The sequence below is a fragment of the Lycium ferocissimum genome, chromosome 3 (genome assembly GCF_029784015.1).
Source record: "Lycium ferocissimum isolate CSIRO_LF1 chromosome 3, AGI_CSIRO_Lferr_CH_V1, whole genome shotgun sequence".
Classification (NCBI taxonomy): Eukaryota; Viridiplantae; Streptophyta; class Magnoliopsida; order Solanales; family Solanaceae; genus Lycium; species Lycium ferocissimum.
In genome coordinates, this window is record NC_081344.1 from 19656399 (window position 1) to 19670445 (window position 14047).

Here is a 14047-nt window from a genome sequence, read left to right on the forward strand (position 1 = left end):
ACTAGGAGACCCTTTATATAGAAATCCCCAAACCCTAGATTCAACGATGCGGGATAAATCCCAAAAAATGGGATTTCCTTCTCACAATTCGATATTGTAGGGTCGGGATTACATCAAATAAAACATCAAAGGCCAGATTTTGACCAACAAGGCTAATCCGTAGGGTTCGTGCAAGAACCAATCAAATTTCATGATTTCAAATCAATAAAAACAAAATCCATTAAGTTATCAACAGAGTTGACCGTTTGAACAACACAGAAAAGCAAGAGAAAATGGTGGTAATACCTTGTTTGGGTGGTGTATCGACGGTGAGAGAGTAATACATTAATTGTGTTACCTCAAATGGTTGAACAACACTGTGTAAAAGCAAAAGCACACTGCGCCATTACCAATTTGAGACAATGACGCAGAGAGAGAAAAAATATGGGGCCACGGCGGCTAGGGTTTTTGCCCGGGTGTGTTTGGGACGCGAAAATAAAAATGGAAGGGGCTTTTTCTCCTCTTATCCATGCGTTGGGCCGGGTCAATCCTTTATGGCCGATTTTTTCCTTTGGAAAAAAGCCTGGTCTGATATGCCCGTGTATACACGATATACATGTGTGTATATGTATACACATGTGTATATCTGTGCATACATTTATACGTGAAGGGAATACACACAATTTTTAATAAAATGGTCAAAATTAAAGTAATTCCCATTAATTGGATATTTTCAAAATAAGACCCCATTTAAACTAATTGGTCAAATTTAAAAGAAGTAATAATTAAAAAAAATTGTCAAAAGACCTTAATTAAATCTGGCTAGTTCAAATTATTGCCATAATTGGCTAATAACTAATTATTTCAATTACAGCCGCTTAATGGCAATTTTCAAATCAATTACAATTAAAACTTAATTAATTATGATAAAAATCCCATAATTTGATTAAATAAGAATTGAGGGGTAAAAATGATCAATTTAATTAATTAAATATATTCCTATATTAAACAGAGTAAAATACTTTGCAAATTGGCATTTTAACAATTTGGACAATTAAATGAATAATTATGGCAAATTATCCTCTTTTCTGGTTAATTTAGCAAAAGTATTATAATTGTGAAAATACTTAAAATAATATTATAGAAATTATTTCACCAAACAAAATTGGTAAAATATTATCTAAATAATTTTAGAAAATTATTTTGATTTCTAAAAAAAAAAAAAAACGTATTTCACTCTGCTTAATATTCAAGGACTCCGGGTAATTAAAGTAAATTATGAGAGGTCAAAAATTAGGTGTCAACAACTGCCCCTTCGGTGTTCGGGGATGGTGGGACCATCTCTGAGCAACGAAATTGGACTAACCCTGATTTTTGACTCACCCAACTTATATTACCTCTCATTTTCATACAATTTTCAAAATGCATGGTCGGACTCTAGTTTCTGGATTTCCTACATATCTCAGGTTTTATGAGAATTCAGGCTGTTTGTAGTTCGACTCAATTATGACTTCTAAATGCAAATTTAAAGAAATATTAGATTTTTATGCAAGTTATTAAATCTCGAATTTTCTGGAAATGTGGTGTGATTGGTTGAGTCATGGATCGACTCTCGGGATTGAGTCCGCTTACATATCTCTGTTCTTGGGAATCAAGTCACTTGTAATTTGACTCGATCGAAGGAAAAATGTCATCCTTTATGTGAGAGTGCCTTTGTGTGTGTCGGTGTGTGTCCGACCGGTAGCGGAATAATAAAAACAAGCAAGGTACATAAGCAATCTTGTGTAGCTGAGCATGGTGAGGAGTTATCTTTCAAGTCCAGGCCGGAGAGCTTGACTCTCCTGGGCACCTTATCTCGACCGGGTGCGTAAGAAAAAGTTTCACGTTTTCTCCGCAATCTGTCTGGATTTGACTTGATCAACCTGCTCTGTTTGGTGGCTACAAATTCGTCTATCCGCCGAGTAACATTGATTTTGGGTGACGAATAATGCGGTCATCCGAGCAGGTTTACATCATCTTGTCTTTTTGAGCGAATACTGCGCTCTCTTGACCGATTTTACATCGTTTCGTCTTTTTGGGGCTAATACTGCAGTCTTATGAATGGTTTTACATCGCTTTATCTTTTGGGACGAAGACTGCGGTCTCATGATCGATTTTACATCGCTGTGTCATCTCGCTATATCCGGTAGTTTATATGCATGGCCCTTTCGGTAATTGAAATGAATGGCCCTCTTGGCATATTTGTATGAATGGCCCTCTTGGCATGTTTGCATGAATGACCCTCTTGGCATGTTAGCATGAATGGACCTCTTGGCATATTTGTATGAATAGCCCTCTTGTGGAAAAATAGGTATGAATGGCCCTCTTGGCAAATAAGAAGAAGTATGCCCTCTTGGAACATGTGAAAATAGATATGCACCGGCCCTCTCGGCAACAAAAAAATAAATATACAATGGCTCTCTTGGCAAATAAGAAGAAGTGATGGCCCTCTCTGCAACAGGAAAATAGATATGCAATGGCCCTCTTGGCAAATAAGAAGAAGTGATGCAAATGACAGATATGGCCCTTTTGGCTAAATTGTCTTTCTTTCATCCTTTATGCCGGCTGTGACCCTCTTGGTCAGGTATGCCGTATTGTTTTACTACGACCCCCATTGGCCGGTGATTTTTCCCATTTTCCTTTTGTTCTTTGTGAGCCCTTATGGCATTTAGATCTCTCATAGCCCTCGTGGCTAGATGTTTAACCTTTATGGCATTCCGATCTTTCCTAGCCCTTGTGGCTAGATATTTTGTCCTTGGTGGCATTCAAAACCCTATGACCCTCGTGGCTAGATATATATTTTGAAAGCTTGATCCCAGCAGTGGTCTTGATCTTCTTTGGCGAATCGCTTCCTGCACATAAAGTAAAGTTAGAAAAATGATCGTCTTCCGACGTCCTGGGGGCCTGCATCAGAAATGGATTAGTTTTTTTCCTATTTAAAGTTGATTCGCGTCGCCGGCGCTGTCGCATCTTTGGGTTCCTGGACTCGAGACCCTCTTCAGCTCCGGCATTTGAAAGACAAATTTATTCTCACTATGCAGAAAATCATTTTGCAAAGTTACCATAAAGGTATCTAATTTGTAGGAAAATAAATGCATTATTTTGAAAGCGGTAAGATTAATTGTCATGACATGTGCTTTGAATGAGGGAGATCCCTTCTTTCGTGACAGGGGTTCTTTGCTTTCTTCGAGCGGAATTTTTGAGACCTTTTCTCAAAAATTCTGCCCCAGTTTGAATCTTGATCAACGAACTCCCGTACCGAATCTTCCGAGTTGCGGGAAATTTTGAGGTTTTTCTACCCCAGTCTAAAACTATGGGTTGCCTGACTCATTGTAGCGAATTGATGGAGCGAATTTTGAGATTTTCTCAAAATTCTGCCCCAGCTGGGCGTTCAGCCATCCTTGCGTCTTTTGTGCAAACTTCTTTTGTATTCATCTTGATATGGGAAAATTCTTTTGAGCACCATTTGCCCAATTTGGAAAAGTCTAGTTCTAAAAAGATGTTTTGATCTCTCTTGTTGAAGGCTAGCTAATACCATAAAATAACTTTACAAACAAAAGTACTACGAATAACTTGTCCCTTACATAGTAGCGCTTGAACCATCCTTTTCTCGTCCGTCTATTTCTTCCAACATTGCCGCCGGCTCATATTCGAGCTCGACCCCATTCAGATTATCCAATTCCCTTTGTATTCTTCTTGAATAATTCTCAAAGAAGGTATCTCAACTTCTTAAGGCTCTCGCCATCCTTCGTCGGTATGCATCCACCGTGACATACAACAACCATCCTTTTCTCATCATAGACTAATAGATATGAAGTCGCTCCTGTTAAAGTTCTGGTCGTAGTACGGTATTCCAGTAAAGCATAAGGCAACTACTCATGACAACCTTTATAATTATCAGTCATTTTCCTCAATATCCTCTTGATATTTTTGTTGGCTCGCTTCTTTTTCAATATCCGTTAATTTGTGGCCGGTAGGCTATCGAGTTTCGGTGAGTGATGTTGAATTATTCATAGATATCCTTCATCGATGGCTATTCATTTGCTCCATTGTCCGTTATGATGGACTCGGTATACCAATCGCCATATGATGTGGTTGTGCACGAAGTAAGCTACCACTTTCCTTTGTTACCGATTTGTGAGATGTTGCTTCCACCCACTTGGTGAAGTTGTCAATGGCAACTAAAATGAACCAAAGGGCTATTTGAAGTCGCGGGTTCATGGGTCCAATAAAGTCCATGCCCCAAGCAACAAAAGGCCATGGTGAACTCATAACATTAAGCTCACTTGGAGGGACCTTGATTAGATCACCATGGATTTGGCATTGATGGCACCTTTGTACATATTTACAACAATCATTTTCCATGGTCATCCAATTATCCGAAAATCTTCTTCGCAGTACAAACCCATTCATATGGGATCCATATGTTCCAAAAGATGTACTTCTTCTAGAAGTTTGAGGCTTCGCCGTCATACACATCGACGCACTCCAAATCCGCATCCGTTTGTACAGTATTTCCTTGTTTAAGAAGAAGTCATTTGCCATTCTTCTGATGGTCTTCTTTTGTCCATTTGTAATGCCTTCGAGATATTCCCGTTTTTCTAGATACATTTTGATGTCATTGTACCATAGTTTGCCATCTGGCTCAGCTTCCACATGGCAACAGTGGGCATGCTCTTCTTTCAGAGTTATCCTTAGCAGGTCAATGTGACAGCTTTCACGATGTTGGATCATTGATGCTATTGTGGCCAGTGTATCGGCAAATTCATTCTGAGCCCTCAGCGTATGTCGAAATTCGATCTTTCTGAATTTCTTGCACAATCTTTGGGCCAAGTTCACATATAGCAAGATCTTTTTATTCTTGGCCTATTCGCCTTGAACTTGATGAATCAGCATGTCGGAATCTCCGATGACCAGTAATTCATCGATGTTCATATCCAGTGTCATTCGGAGACCTAGAATGCAAGCCTCGTATTCAGCCATATTATTGGTACAACGAAATTTGAGTTTTACGTACCATGGGGTAGTGTTGCCCATTTTCTGATATCAGAACCGCTCCGATTTCGGAACCTTTGTAATTTATTGCTCCGTCAAAGAACAGTTTCCAACCAATATAGGATTTTGTTGGTCCTTTTTCTATGGCCAACACCCCTTTGTCCGGGAAATGGGTGTGAAGTGGTTCGAGCTCTTCATTTACCGGGCTTGCAGCTAGTAAGTCAGCCAAAGCCTGTCCTTTAACGGGTTTCTGGGCTATGTACACGATGTCAAATTCACTTAACAGCATCTTCCATTTGGCCAACTTCCCGATAGGCATGGGCTGGAATAATATGTACCTCAACGGGTCCATTTTGGATATAAGGTGAGTGGTGTACGAAGACAAATAATGTCTCAATTTCTAAGCCACCCAAGTTAAAGCATAGCAGGTTTTCTCTACTAGCGTATATCTTGCCTCATAGACTGTGAACTTTTTGCTCAGATAGTAAATGACGCGCTCTTTTTTTCCTTCTTCATTGTGTTGCCCTAACACGCAGCCGAAGGCTTTTTCAGCAACTGACAAGTATAGCAGCAATGGGATCCCAAGCCTTGGTGGTACCAAGACTGGCGAATTGGACAGGTATCTCTTAATAGTGTCGAATGTTTCTTGGCACTCCTCTGTCCATTTTGTAGGAGCGTCTTTCTTCAAGAGCTTGAGGATGGGCTCCACAATGATAATGGATTGAGCTATGAACCGTCCGATGTAATTCAACCTCCCTAGGAAACTCATGACTTCTTCTTAGTTTGGGGAGGAGGTAATTCTTAGATTGCTTTGATCTTTGTTGGGTCTAGCTCTATGTAATGACCCCTTTGGTCGTTATAGCTCTTTTGGCACTTTCGCCACTTCCGAGCATTGATCGACTCACTTTTGACCCGAGGTTGACTTTTGGGCAACGGATCTTTTTTCAAGTTTCGTCAACTCCGAGAGGTTCGACGATTGTTTAGAACCTCGTATGTATGATTGGTTTGGTTCCCAATACATTTTGGTGTATTTCGGGACTTTGGATGGGAAATGAGAAGTAGGAACCGGTGGTTGACTCGATCAATGAGACCTCCATTGGAAATTTTGAGACCACGAAAGCAGCATTCATAGCGTATTTTTGTACGGGTTGTGGGGTCGGGTCAGCATACGGTTCTTAATAACCCAAAATTTTTATTGAAATTTAAAAAATTTATGGGGAATCTGGTGGCTGGTGCCCGCAACGGCGGCACCGCTATGGGGGTGTGATGACCGCTGGGGCGGTCATGAGTGATTTAGGCTTTACCGCTGTGGCGGTGTCCCAGCCGCCGTAGCGGCACCGCATAGCGGTACTCTTCCGCTGTATGTCACGGCAGTGATATTTCATTTAATGTGACTTAAATAAGTCTTAGACCCTCATTATATCATATATCGATATTGGTGCTTGGGAAAGATGTTCTTGGAGACAAATTGAGGAGATTCTTGGAGGTAAAACTTTGTCCAATCCTTTATTCTTCCTTAATCATAATCATCTTAGAATTCCCTTCTCTTTTACAATCCCTTAGAGTTGGAATTTGGCTAGAAGGGTTTTGGGAGATTTTCCTAGGGTCCTATATGATAAATTGATGATTTTGATGATAAAACTTGATGAATCTAAGCTTAGTAATCATATATCTTTCACTTTTAACGATGAACAGATTTGGAGAATTAGGGTTCATACCCAATTTGGGAGTTTTTACTAGAATCCAGATTTGGGAATAATTCTTGAGCTAAATCAATAATTAATGATTGGGTTATGATTACCTAGGATTCAATTTGGTATTTTACCTATGAATTTCCCATTTCGCCCTTGTGGGCCGGTTTTCCCAATTTCGAGGGTTAAAATGGACCTAATTCATATCATAGTAATATTAGTATCATTCTTCATGATTTCTAATATAGAATTCGATTATGCTTAGACTACTTTGGTCTGAGCTTCAGAGGAAGGGCAAGGCGATAGAGTGACTTGTTGGTATTGCGGTTCGGCAGTCCAGGTAGGTTATGGTTTACCTTTGGTGAGACATAGTATAGTGAATCACATATTTAGATTATGATGTCGGAAACAGCATGTGAACCTTCGGGTGTGAAGCTGGGATGGATATTGCCTTAGGTTGGGCCTCGATGTGTGTTGGGACTAGCCACGCCGTTATATGTGTTTGATTCTTTAATTGTGGTGGCTTGATGCCATATGTAGTTGGTAGATAATGAATGTCGCTTATTGTCCTGATTCGGATAGGATTGACATACCCATTGTTGGTATTTGTACTTTGATATATTATTGGCGTACCCACTATTGGTACTTGAGATTATTAATATATTATTGGCGTATCCGCTGTTGGTACTTGACTTATATATGTTGGCATACCCATTGTTGGTATTGTGATGTGATGCATAGTTGGCGTACCCCGTTGAGGTACTTGTGATATTAAGCTTGCTTGTTGATGATTAACATATGCATTGCACGCATTCTCTCATAAATATCATGCATGATCGATACCCGGTGATGATCCGGTATCGTTGATCGAGTAAAACTGATGTTTGATAAACTCTTTTACTTGAGGGATTGTGAAAAGGCCGATGTCCGAAGATCCATTCCAGAATCGTTGTTTATATGAAATTGATACTTGATAAACTCTTTGTCACACCCTTAATCCGATAGGGTGTGATGGGCACCCGACCCTTACCTAGGGCCGAGCGAATCCGCAGACTTTCGTAATACACATAATCATACTGGGGCCCGTAACGTGTCAAAATGTAGAAGGAAAATTTTTCAGAAAACAAACATACTTTTCGTCTTTTTCAAATCAAATAAAATCCGTAATCATATAAAATCTGTAATGTAATGCATACTGATATATCGGCTTACATAGCCGCTTACAAACAAATCTGAACATAATGCGTAGTAACATACCTACGCCGCCTAGCCGCTAACACAACTGACATACTATACACTCGACTCTGTCTGCAAAGTCTCTAACATAACTCCAGATATCATAACTTTAACACTCTGACTGGGCAGCACTCCGGAAGAAAATGGAGCTCGCCAATCCCGCTGAAACATCTTCAACTCATCTGTATGTACCTGCGCGGCATGAAACGCAGCCCCCGAAGAAAAGGGGTCGGTACGCAATATTTAATATACCGAGTATGCAAAGCCGAAAATACGTAAACGAAATCATAATCGAAATCAGTGAGTACGAAAAGTGAGCATCATAACTCGAATACCAAAGTACCTATATCCGAAATACAAATCATACATAAGCAAAGTAAGCAAGAGAACAAATATAACCATCGAATGCCCAAAATGCTTAGCTTTATTTTGAAAAACATTTCTCGCTCACATATACGAAAGTAGAACATATCATATAAACCGACGCTTAACCGAATGCCGAGGAACGCACGGCCCGATCCATAAATAGTATAATAATGCCGAGGAACGTGCGGCCCGATCCATATATAACATAATGATCACAAATCATCAGATTATCATATCATCGAATCATCACATATCATATCATCAAATCATCACATATCATATCATCATCCCATATATACATACATATAGCGTGTCCCGGCCCTATAGTAAGGGACTCGGTGTATACAATAAGCGTGTCCCGCCCTCTAGTGAGGACTCGGTGTATAGGCGTGTCCCGCCTAGGCGAGGGACTCGGTGTATAGCATCATGTCATCATCATATCATCATGCACATAGCGTGTCCCGGCCCTCTAGTGAGGGACTCGGTGTATGGAGTCATCACATCATCCTATTGTCATATATCATATCAAACTTCGTATCACATCATATTTCGGAATACACATCATACTTTAAAATACAGAATAGTGCGCACGATAACATAACCGGCCGGACTTGGCGAAAAAATGTAACAACGAATGCCCGAGCGGAATCATGAGTAGCCAAATATAGTTTAAAACATTTTCAAAGACTTAATAGGTTAATCAAAACGAACCATCATTTGTAAGCCAAAACGGTAGTCAAATCGATTTTCTTCCGAATATTACTCGAGAACGTATCAAACCGAACTTCGAAACCGTAGTCACGTATCAAAATCCCATACATAAAAATCCTTATTTCGTACTCAACCGATAAATATATAATTATACTCGGGGGTCGGGAAGGTAGTCATATTAAGTTCCTTTCAAAAGTCGTTAGCATTATCGAAGAAAAGTCGCGGGACCCGGACGGGCGTCCAACCCGGTCCAGCCCGCCTACGAAAATCATAGTCATCATATGTTATCGAATCATTATTACAAACTCGAAAGATAGAAGTAACTTCGGGATCGTACTTGAAATCGAGAATAATAGTCATATCATATTCTTTCAAAAAAAATCGTCAAAGTACATAGAGAAAGTCGCGGGGCCCACGGACGGGTGCCAATCCCATCCGAGCCCGACTACGAGAGTTGGGGGAACGTTATGCCTTATGAAGTTACCTATTAGGTTTTCGGGGCGATCGGGCTCGTATGCGAAAGTTACGGGTGTTTGAAGTCCGGCCTCTTTTAGTAGCAAAAATTCTTTATAAGACTTTTGAAATTCAATCATACAAAAATACATAAACCATAGCTTGTCCACATAAGGGTGCCAACATCAAAGCAAATATGGCTCATAAACGTGCTCGGATTTTAAGAATAGAATTACCCCCGAAGCTCATAACATATCATAACTTAGCCATATCTAAGACATGCCGAATGGGAGGGTAAACTTTTACATACCTCAATTGCTTCCTAAGCTAATCCAAACCAAAGTCTCGGTTTCTCAAAATCTACAACACGTCATTTGATATCAACATTAGCCATAAACATCGAAGAATTCAATTCCAAAACCATCACTTATTCTACAGAAATTTTGGGCAGCACTTCCCCCTATAAATGCAACAACACGAGATTTCAACTCGGCCAAATTCATCAACAACAATACTAACAAACATTCTAGGAACATCAACAATCAATTCAAAACGCATTCTAACATTAACTACACTTTTACATAATTCAACAACATCCCATTATATTCAATCCAACTATTTACATTCAAACCAACCTCCACATTCGTACGTTCAACTACTAATCCGAAACCATTCAAACAATATTCAAGAACATTTTAAACAATTCCCCCAATATTTTACAATGGCCCAAGCAACTTGCGACCTTACCGAAACCCTTCAATTTCCATAGGAACATCAACAACACATTTTCTTCTTCCAAATTCATAAACTACATCAATAATCCGCATGTTAACAACATCATTTTCATCAACGAAAGAAACTACATTAAATTCACATTAGCTTCTAAAACAGCCCATATACGTTTTCCACTTCACTTACATCATTAAGCTTTCATTATCATCATATAATCCACAACAACAACAACCAAAACACTAAATAAAATTAGTTCATCATATTCTACAAAACGTACCTCTACTACACGGCTCTCAACTTCAACACGCAACATATCATGATTTCCATCCGTTTTTACACACTACAACACATTCAAAACATCCATAACACGCCTAATTCCAACCATTTAACCCACATAACCCCTTAATCCATAAATCTCAACAAAATAACACAGTTTATAACGCTATTTTCTCCCGTTCTAATCTGCTAAAACTCTAATTAAACTTGTTAACAATGAAAAAGGGACCTTGGCCTTACCTTAAGTATGCAGCCAGACGTCACCCTCTTCTTCTTGGCTGATTTTTAGCCCAAATTGAAGGCAACGCAACGTACAACACTTTTCTCTTCATGAGCTTCGCGATTCGGGACTTAGATTGCAGGGTCAAAATTTGGTTTCTCTCTCTACCTCTCTCTCTCTCTCTCCGTCTCTAAAAATTCTGGATGTTTTTGGTCTGAAAATGAAGGAGAAAGCTGAAAATTTCACTTAAATGGCGTGGGTATTGGGCACGACCCGACTTGGAATCGGGTTGGGCCGAATCCACCGTTCGGCCCGACCTTTCGCCTTAAAACGTCTATATCTCCTTATCCCGATGTCGCCCGTGAACCCACGACCTATGGTTGGAAAGCTATTTCAATATATATACAACTTTTTATTAAGAGTTTTCCCAAATTCCAAACTCATAATACCGTTTTTGGCTCCCTCGAAGCGAGATCGCCCGAAGACGTTTCTTAAATCGTCCCTTCGGAGGGCTTACACTATTTTTAGCCTTATGGGTCCTTCTTAGGACTTGCTCAACTTCACATGTACTACTCATATATCTCTTCATATGTCCGTTATAAAATCCCAACATGTGGGTCCCACCTTAACACACGGCCACTTTGGCCTTTTCATGAAATTTTTATTTCAACTTCTACCCCTAATTTTCCTTAATATTCCATACCAATAAAATTCATAAACAACTTATACATTACACCAAATCGAAAAATAGCCTTGTCCTTAACTTATCGCAACTAACTTAAAATATTCCAACGTACAAAATACGGGATATAACACTCTTTTACTTGAGTGATTGTGAGGAGGCCGATGTCCAAGGTTCAATTCCGGAATCGTTGATTTGTGAAACTGATATTCGATGTACCTCTTTTGAGTGATTGGCAAGGGAGGCGATGTCCGATGGTATATTCGAGCATCGTTGTTGCATGGCTGATTCCGATGTTGAAATCGTTTGTTAGTGCATGGGCTCCGCGGGTCCCCCGCAGTGGAGCCGGGAGACTCCCCGCGAGCATTAGCCGGTCTGTCTATCCGTTTGGCAAAGATCCGAGATGGGTGCCACTTAGACTTCGGCGAGTCCACTGGGTTGTGCTACCAAGACGTCGATATTTCTGTCCAGAGGAGTGCATGTGTACACCTCATTTGCATAGCATGGCATGGCATCACATTCATACCATTATTGCACTGCATTGCATTATGACTTGAGTGAGATGTCGTGATGACTGTATTGTGACGATTGTGTTGTTGATGATTGGACTGTGATGATTCTATTGTGGTGATTGTTTCAGGATCGGATATACTCAGACTTATTATATTGGGGTTAGATACTTACATAGGTGTTGACGGATACTCGGTTACGATTATATTGTTTCATGCGTGATTGGTTTACTTGTTTATCTGCGTTATTTTCTGAATTGTGTTAACTATGCTTAGTCGGCCTATGATGCCTACCAGTACTGTTGTTTGTACTGACCTGCACTTGCTGCATTCTTTTATGAATGCAGAGTATCAGGCCGGATCTACTTCTCTGACTCGTGGCTGATCGACTCTTCAGCTTCCACTTGAGTTTTTCAGGGTGAGCATGGCGTCCGCCGAAGACTCTCTTCTATTGCTTATGTCTTACTTTTCTTTCAAGACATGATTTGAGACTATTTATGTATTATTATTCAGACCTTAGTATTCGGATTTAGATGCTCTTGTATGACCAGACCAGATACTGGGGTGGATTCATTTACTTCCGCACTTATCTATATTATATTATATTGTGAGACTTACGTCATTTTACTTCTTCCGCTATTATTTTTATTGATTGTGAACATTGAGTTAAGGGTTCGCCTACCGAGGTGGGAAGGGTAGGTGCTCGCATGACCTAGGCTAAAATGGGTCGTGAGACTCTATGCCCCTTTGGCTGACTATGAACCCCAGTAATTTTTCGACCGGTACTCCGAACGCATACTTAGCCGGGTTCAATTTCAAAATAAACTTTCGGAGCCTATCAAAGAATTTCCTCAAATGCGTGGTATGCTCTGAACTTTCCCTTGACTTGATAATGACATCGTCCATATAGACTTCAATTTCTTTATGGATCATGTCATGGAAAATGGTAGTCATTGCTCTCATGTATGTTGCGCCGGCATTCTTGAGGCTGAAAGGCATTACCCTGTAATGGTACACTCCCCATAGAGTGGTGAAGGCTGTTTTCTCAGCATCCTCTCTATCCATTAGGATTTGATGGTAGCCAGTAGAACAATCCACAAACGATTGTAGCTCATGTTTGGCACAATTATCTATGAGTATGTGGATGTTTGGGAGTGAAAAATTATCCTTTGGGTTAGGTTTGTTAAGATCTCGATAATCTACGCAGATTCTTATCTTGCCGTCTTTCTTGGGTACCAGGACTATGTTGGCTAGCCATGTGGGTTATGAACTCACTTCCACCACTCCTGACTTGATTTGTTTCTCCATCTCATCTTTGATTCGGATACTAAGATTCGGTTTGTACTGTCGGGTTTTCTGCTTTACGGGAGCAAAACCCTCATTAATGGGTAACCTGTGGGATACTACGTTGTTGCTTAGTCCCGACATGTCGGCATATGACCATGCGAAGCTATCCATGTACTCCCTTAGTTAACTTATCAATTCTTCTTTTAAAGGCGCCTCTAGGTGCGCACTTATCCTTGTTTCTCTGACATTCTCTTCATCCCCTAGATTTATGACTTCTGTTTCATCCATATTTGGCTTCTGCTCATTCTCTAGTTATTCTACTTCTTCTGCGAGACCCTCGATTAGCATTGTGGTCTCATCATATTCCTCATACTCTTCTTCCTCTATGTTGCCCGACTCATTCGTTTCGCAACATGTCATGACATTTAAGGTTGTTTTATTATTTTTATTACTGAAAAAAAAATTCAAGGCAAAATATGTTAGTATAAAACATGCATGAAACAAATAAATAAAACAATTTTGATAGACTGAGGCTTTCATTAACTTAAAAATATTCAGAAGTACAAACTGTGGTCCTGGCTTGGATCAAGCCATTTCCATTTTTGAAAACATTATGAGGTATGTAAGTGACAAAAGGGTGAGCAATCGGGCCTCGACCGATTCTCAAAATCTTCAAAATACATTCATCTTTCTCTATCGAAGAGCCAATAAGAAAGTAGAGGTCCGGTGACAAGCTGCTGCCGGGATCGCTCTCTACGATGTAGTGGGGCGCTTGGCCACATTATTCCCGTAATCACGAAACAATCTTCTTCTTGGAATAGCATCCTTATCCCTTCTTCAATGTTGGGGTCTCCAAGATAGGCATTTTGGG

General features: G+C 40.0%; 1 protein-coding gene across 1 annotated transcript; it reads right to left on the reverse strand.

Annotated features, from left to right (window-relative positions):
- Positions 1-2745: 2745 nt before the first annotated feature.
- On the reverse strand, positions 2746-5365 carry LOC132048747 (uncharacterized). The gene is made up of 3 exons (XM_059439435.1): positions 5036-5365; positions 4095-4884; positions 2746-2870 (listed from the first exon to the last, which is right to left on the reverse strand). The coding sequence occupies exons 1-3, from the start codon at positions 5363-5365 to the stop codon at positions 2746-2748; spliced, it is 1245 nt and encodes a 414-aa protein (XP_059295418.1).
- Between the last annotated feature and the right edge of the window lie 8682 nt (positions 5366-14047).

What these genes read in the sequence shown, in the direction of transcription:
- LOC132048747 (XM_059439435.1), bottom strand. Translation starts at nt 5,365, where the DNA reads ATGGACCCGTTGAGGTACATATTATTCCAGCCCATGCCTATCGGGAAG. An exon ending in ATGGGCAACACTACCCCATG is followed by an intron (nt 4,885 to 5,035) that starts GTACGTAAAACT and finishes CAAGGCGAATAG; the next exon opens with GCCAAGAATAAAAAGATCTT. An exon ending in ACCACATCATATGGCGATTG is followed by an intron (nt 2,871 to 4,094) that starts GTATACCGAGTC and finishes CTTTATGTGCAG; the next exon opens with GAAGCGATTCGCCAAAGAAG.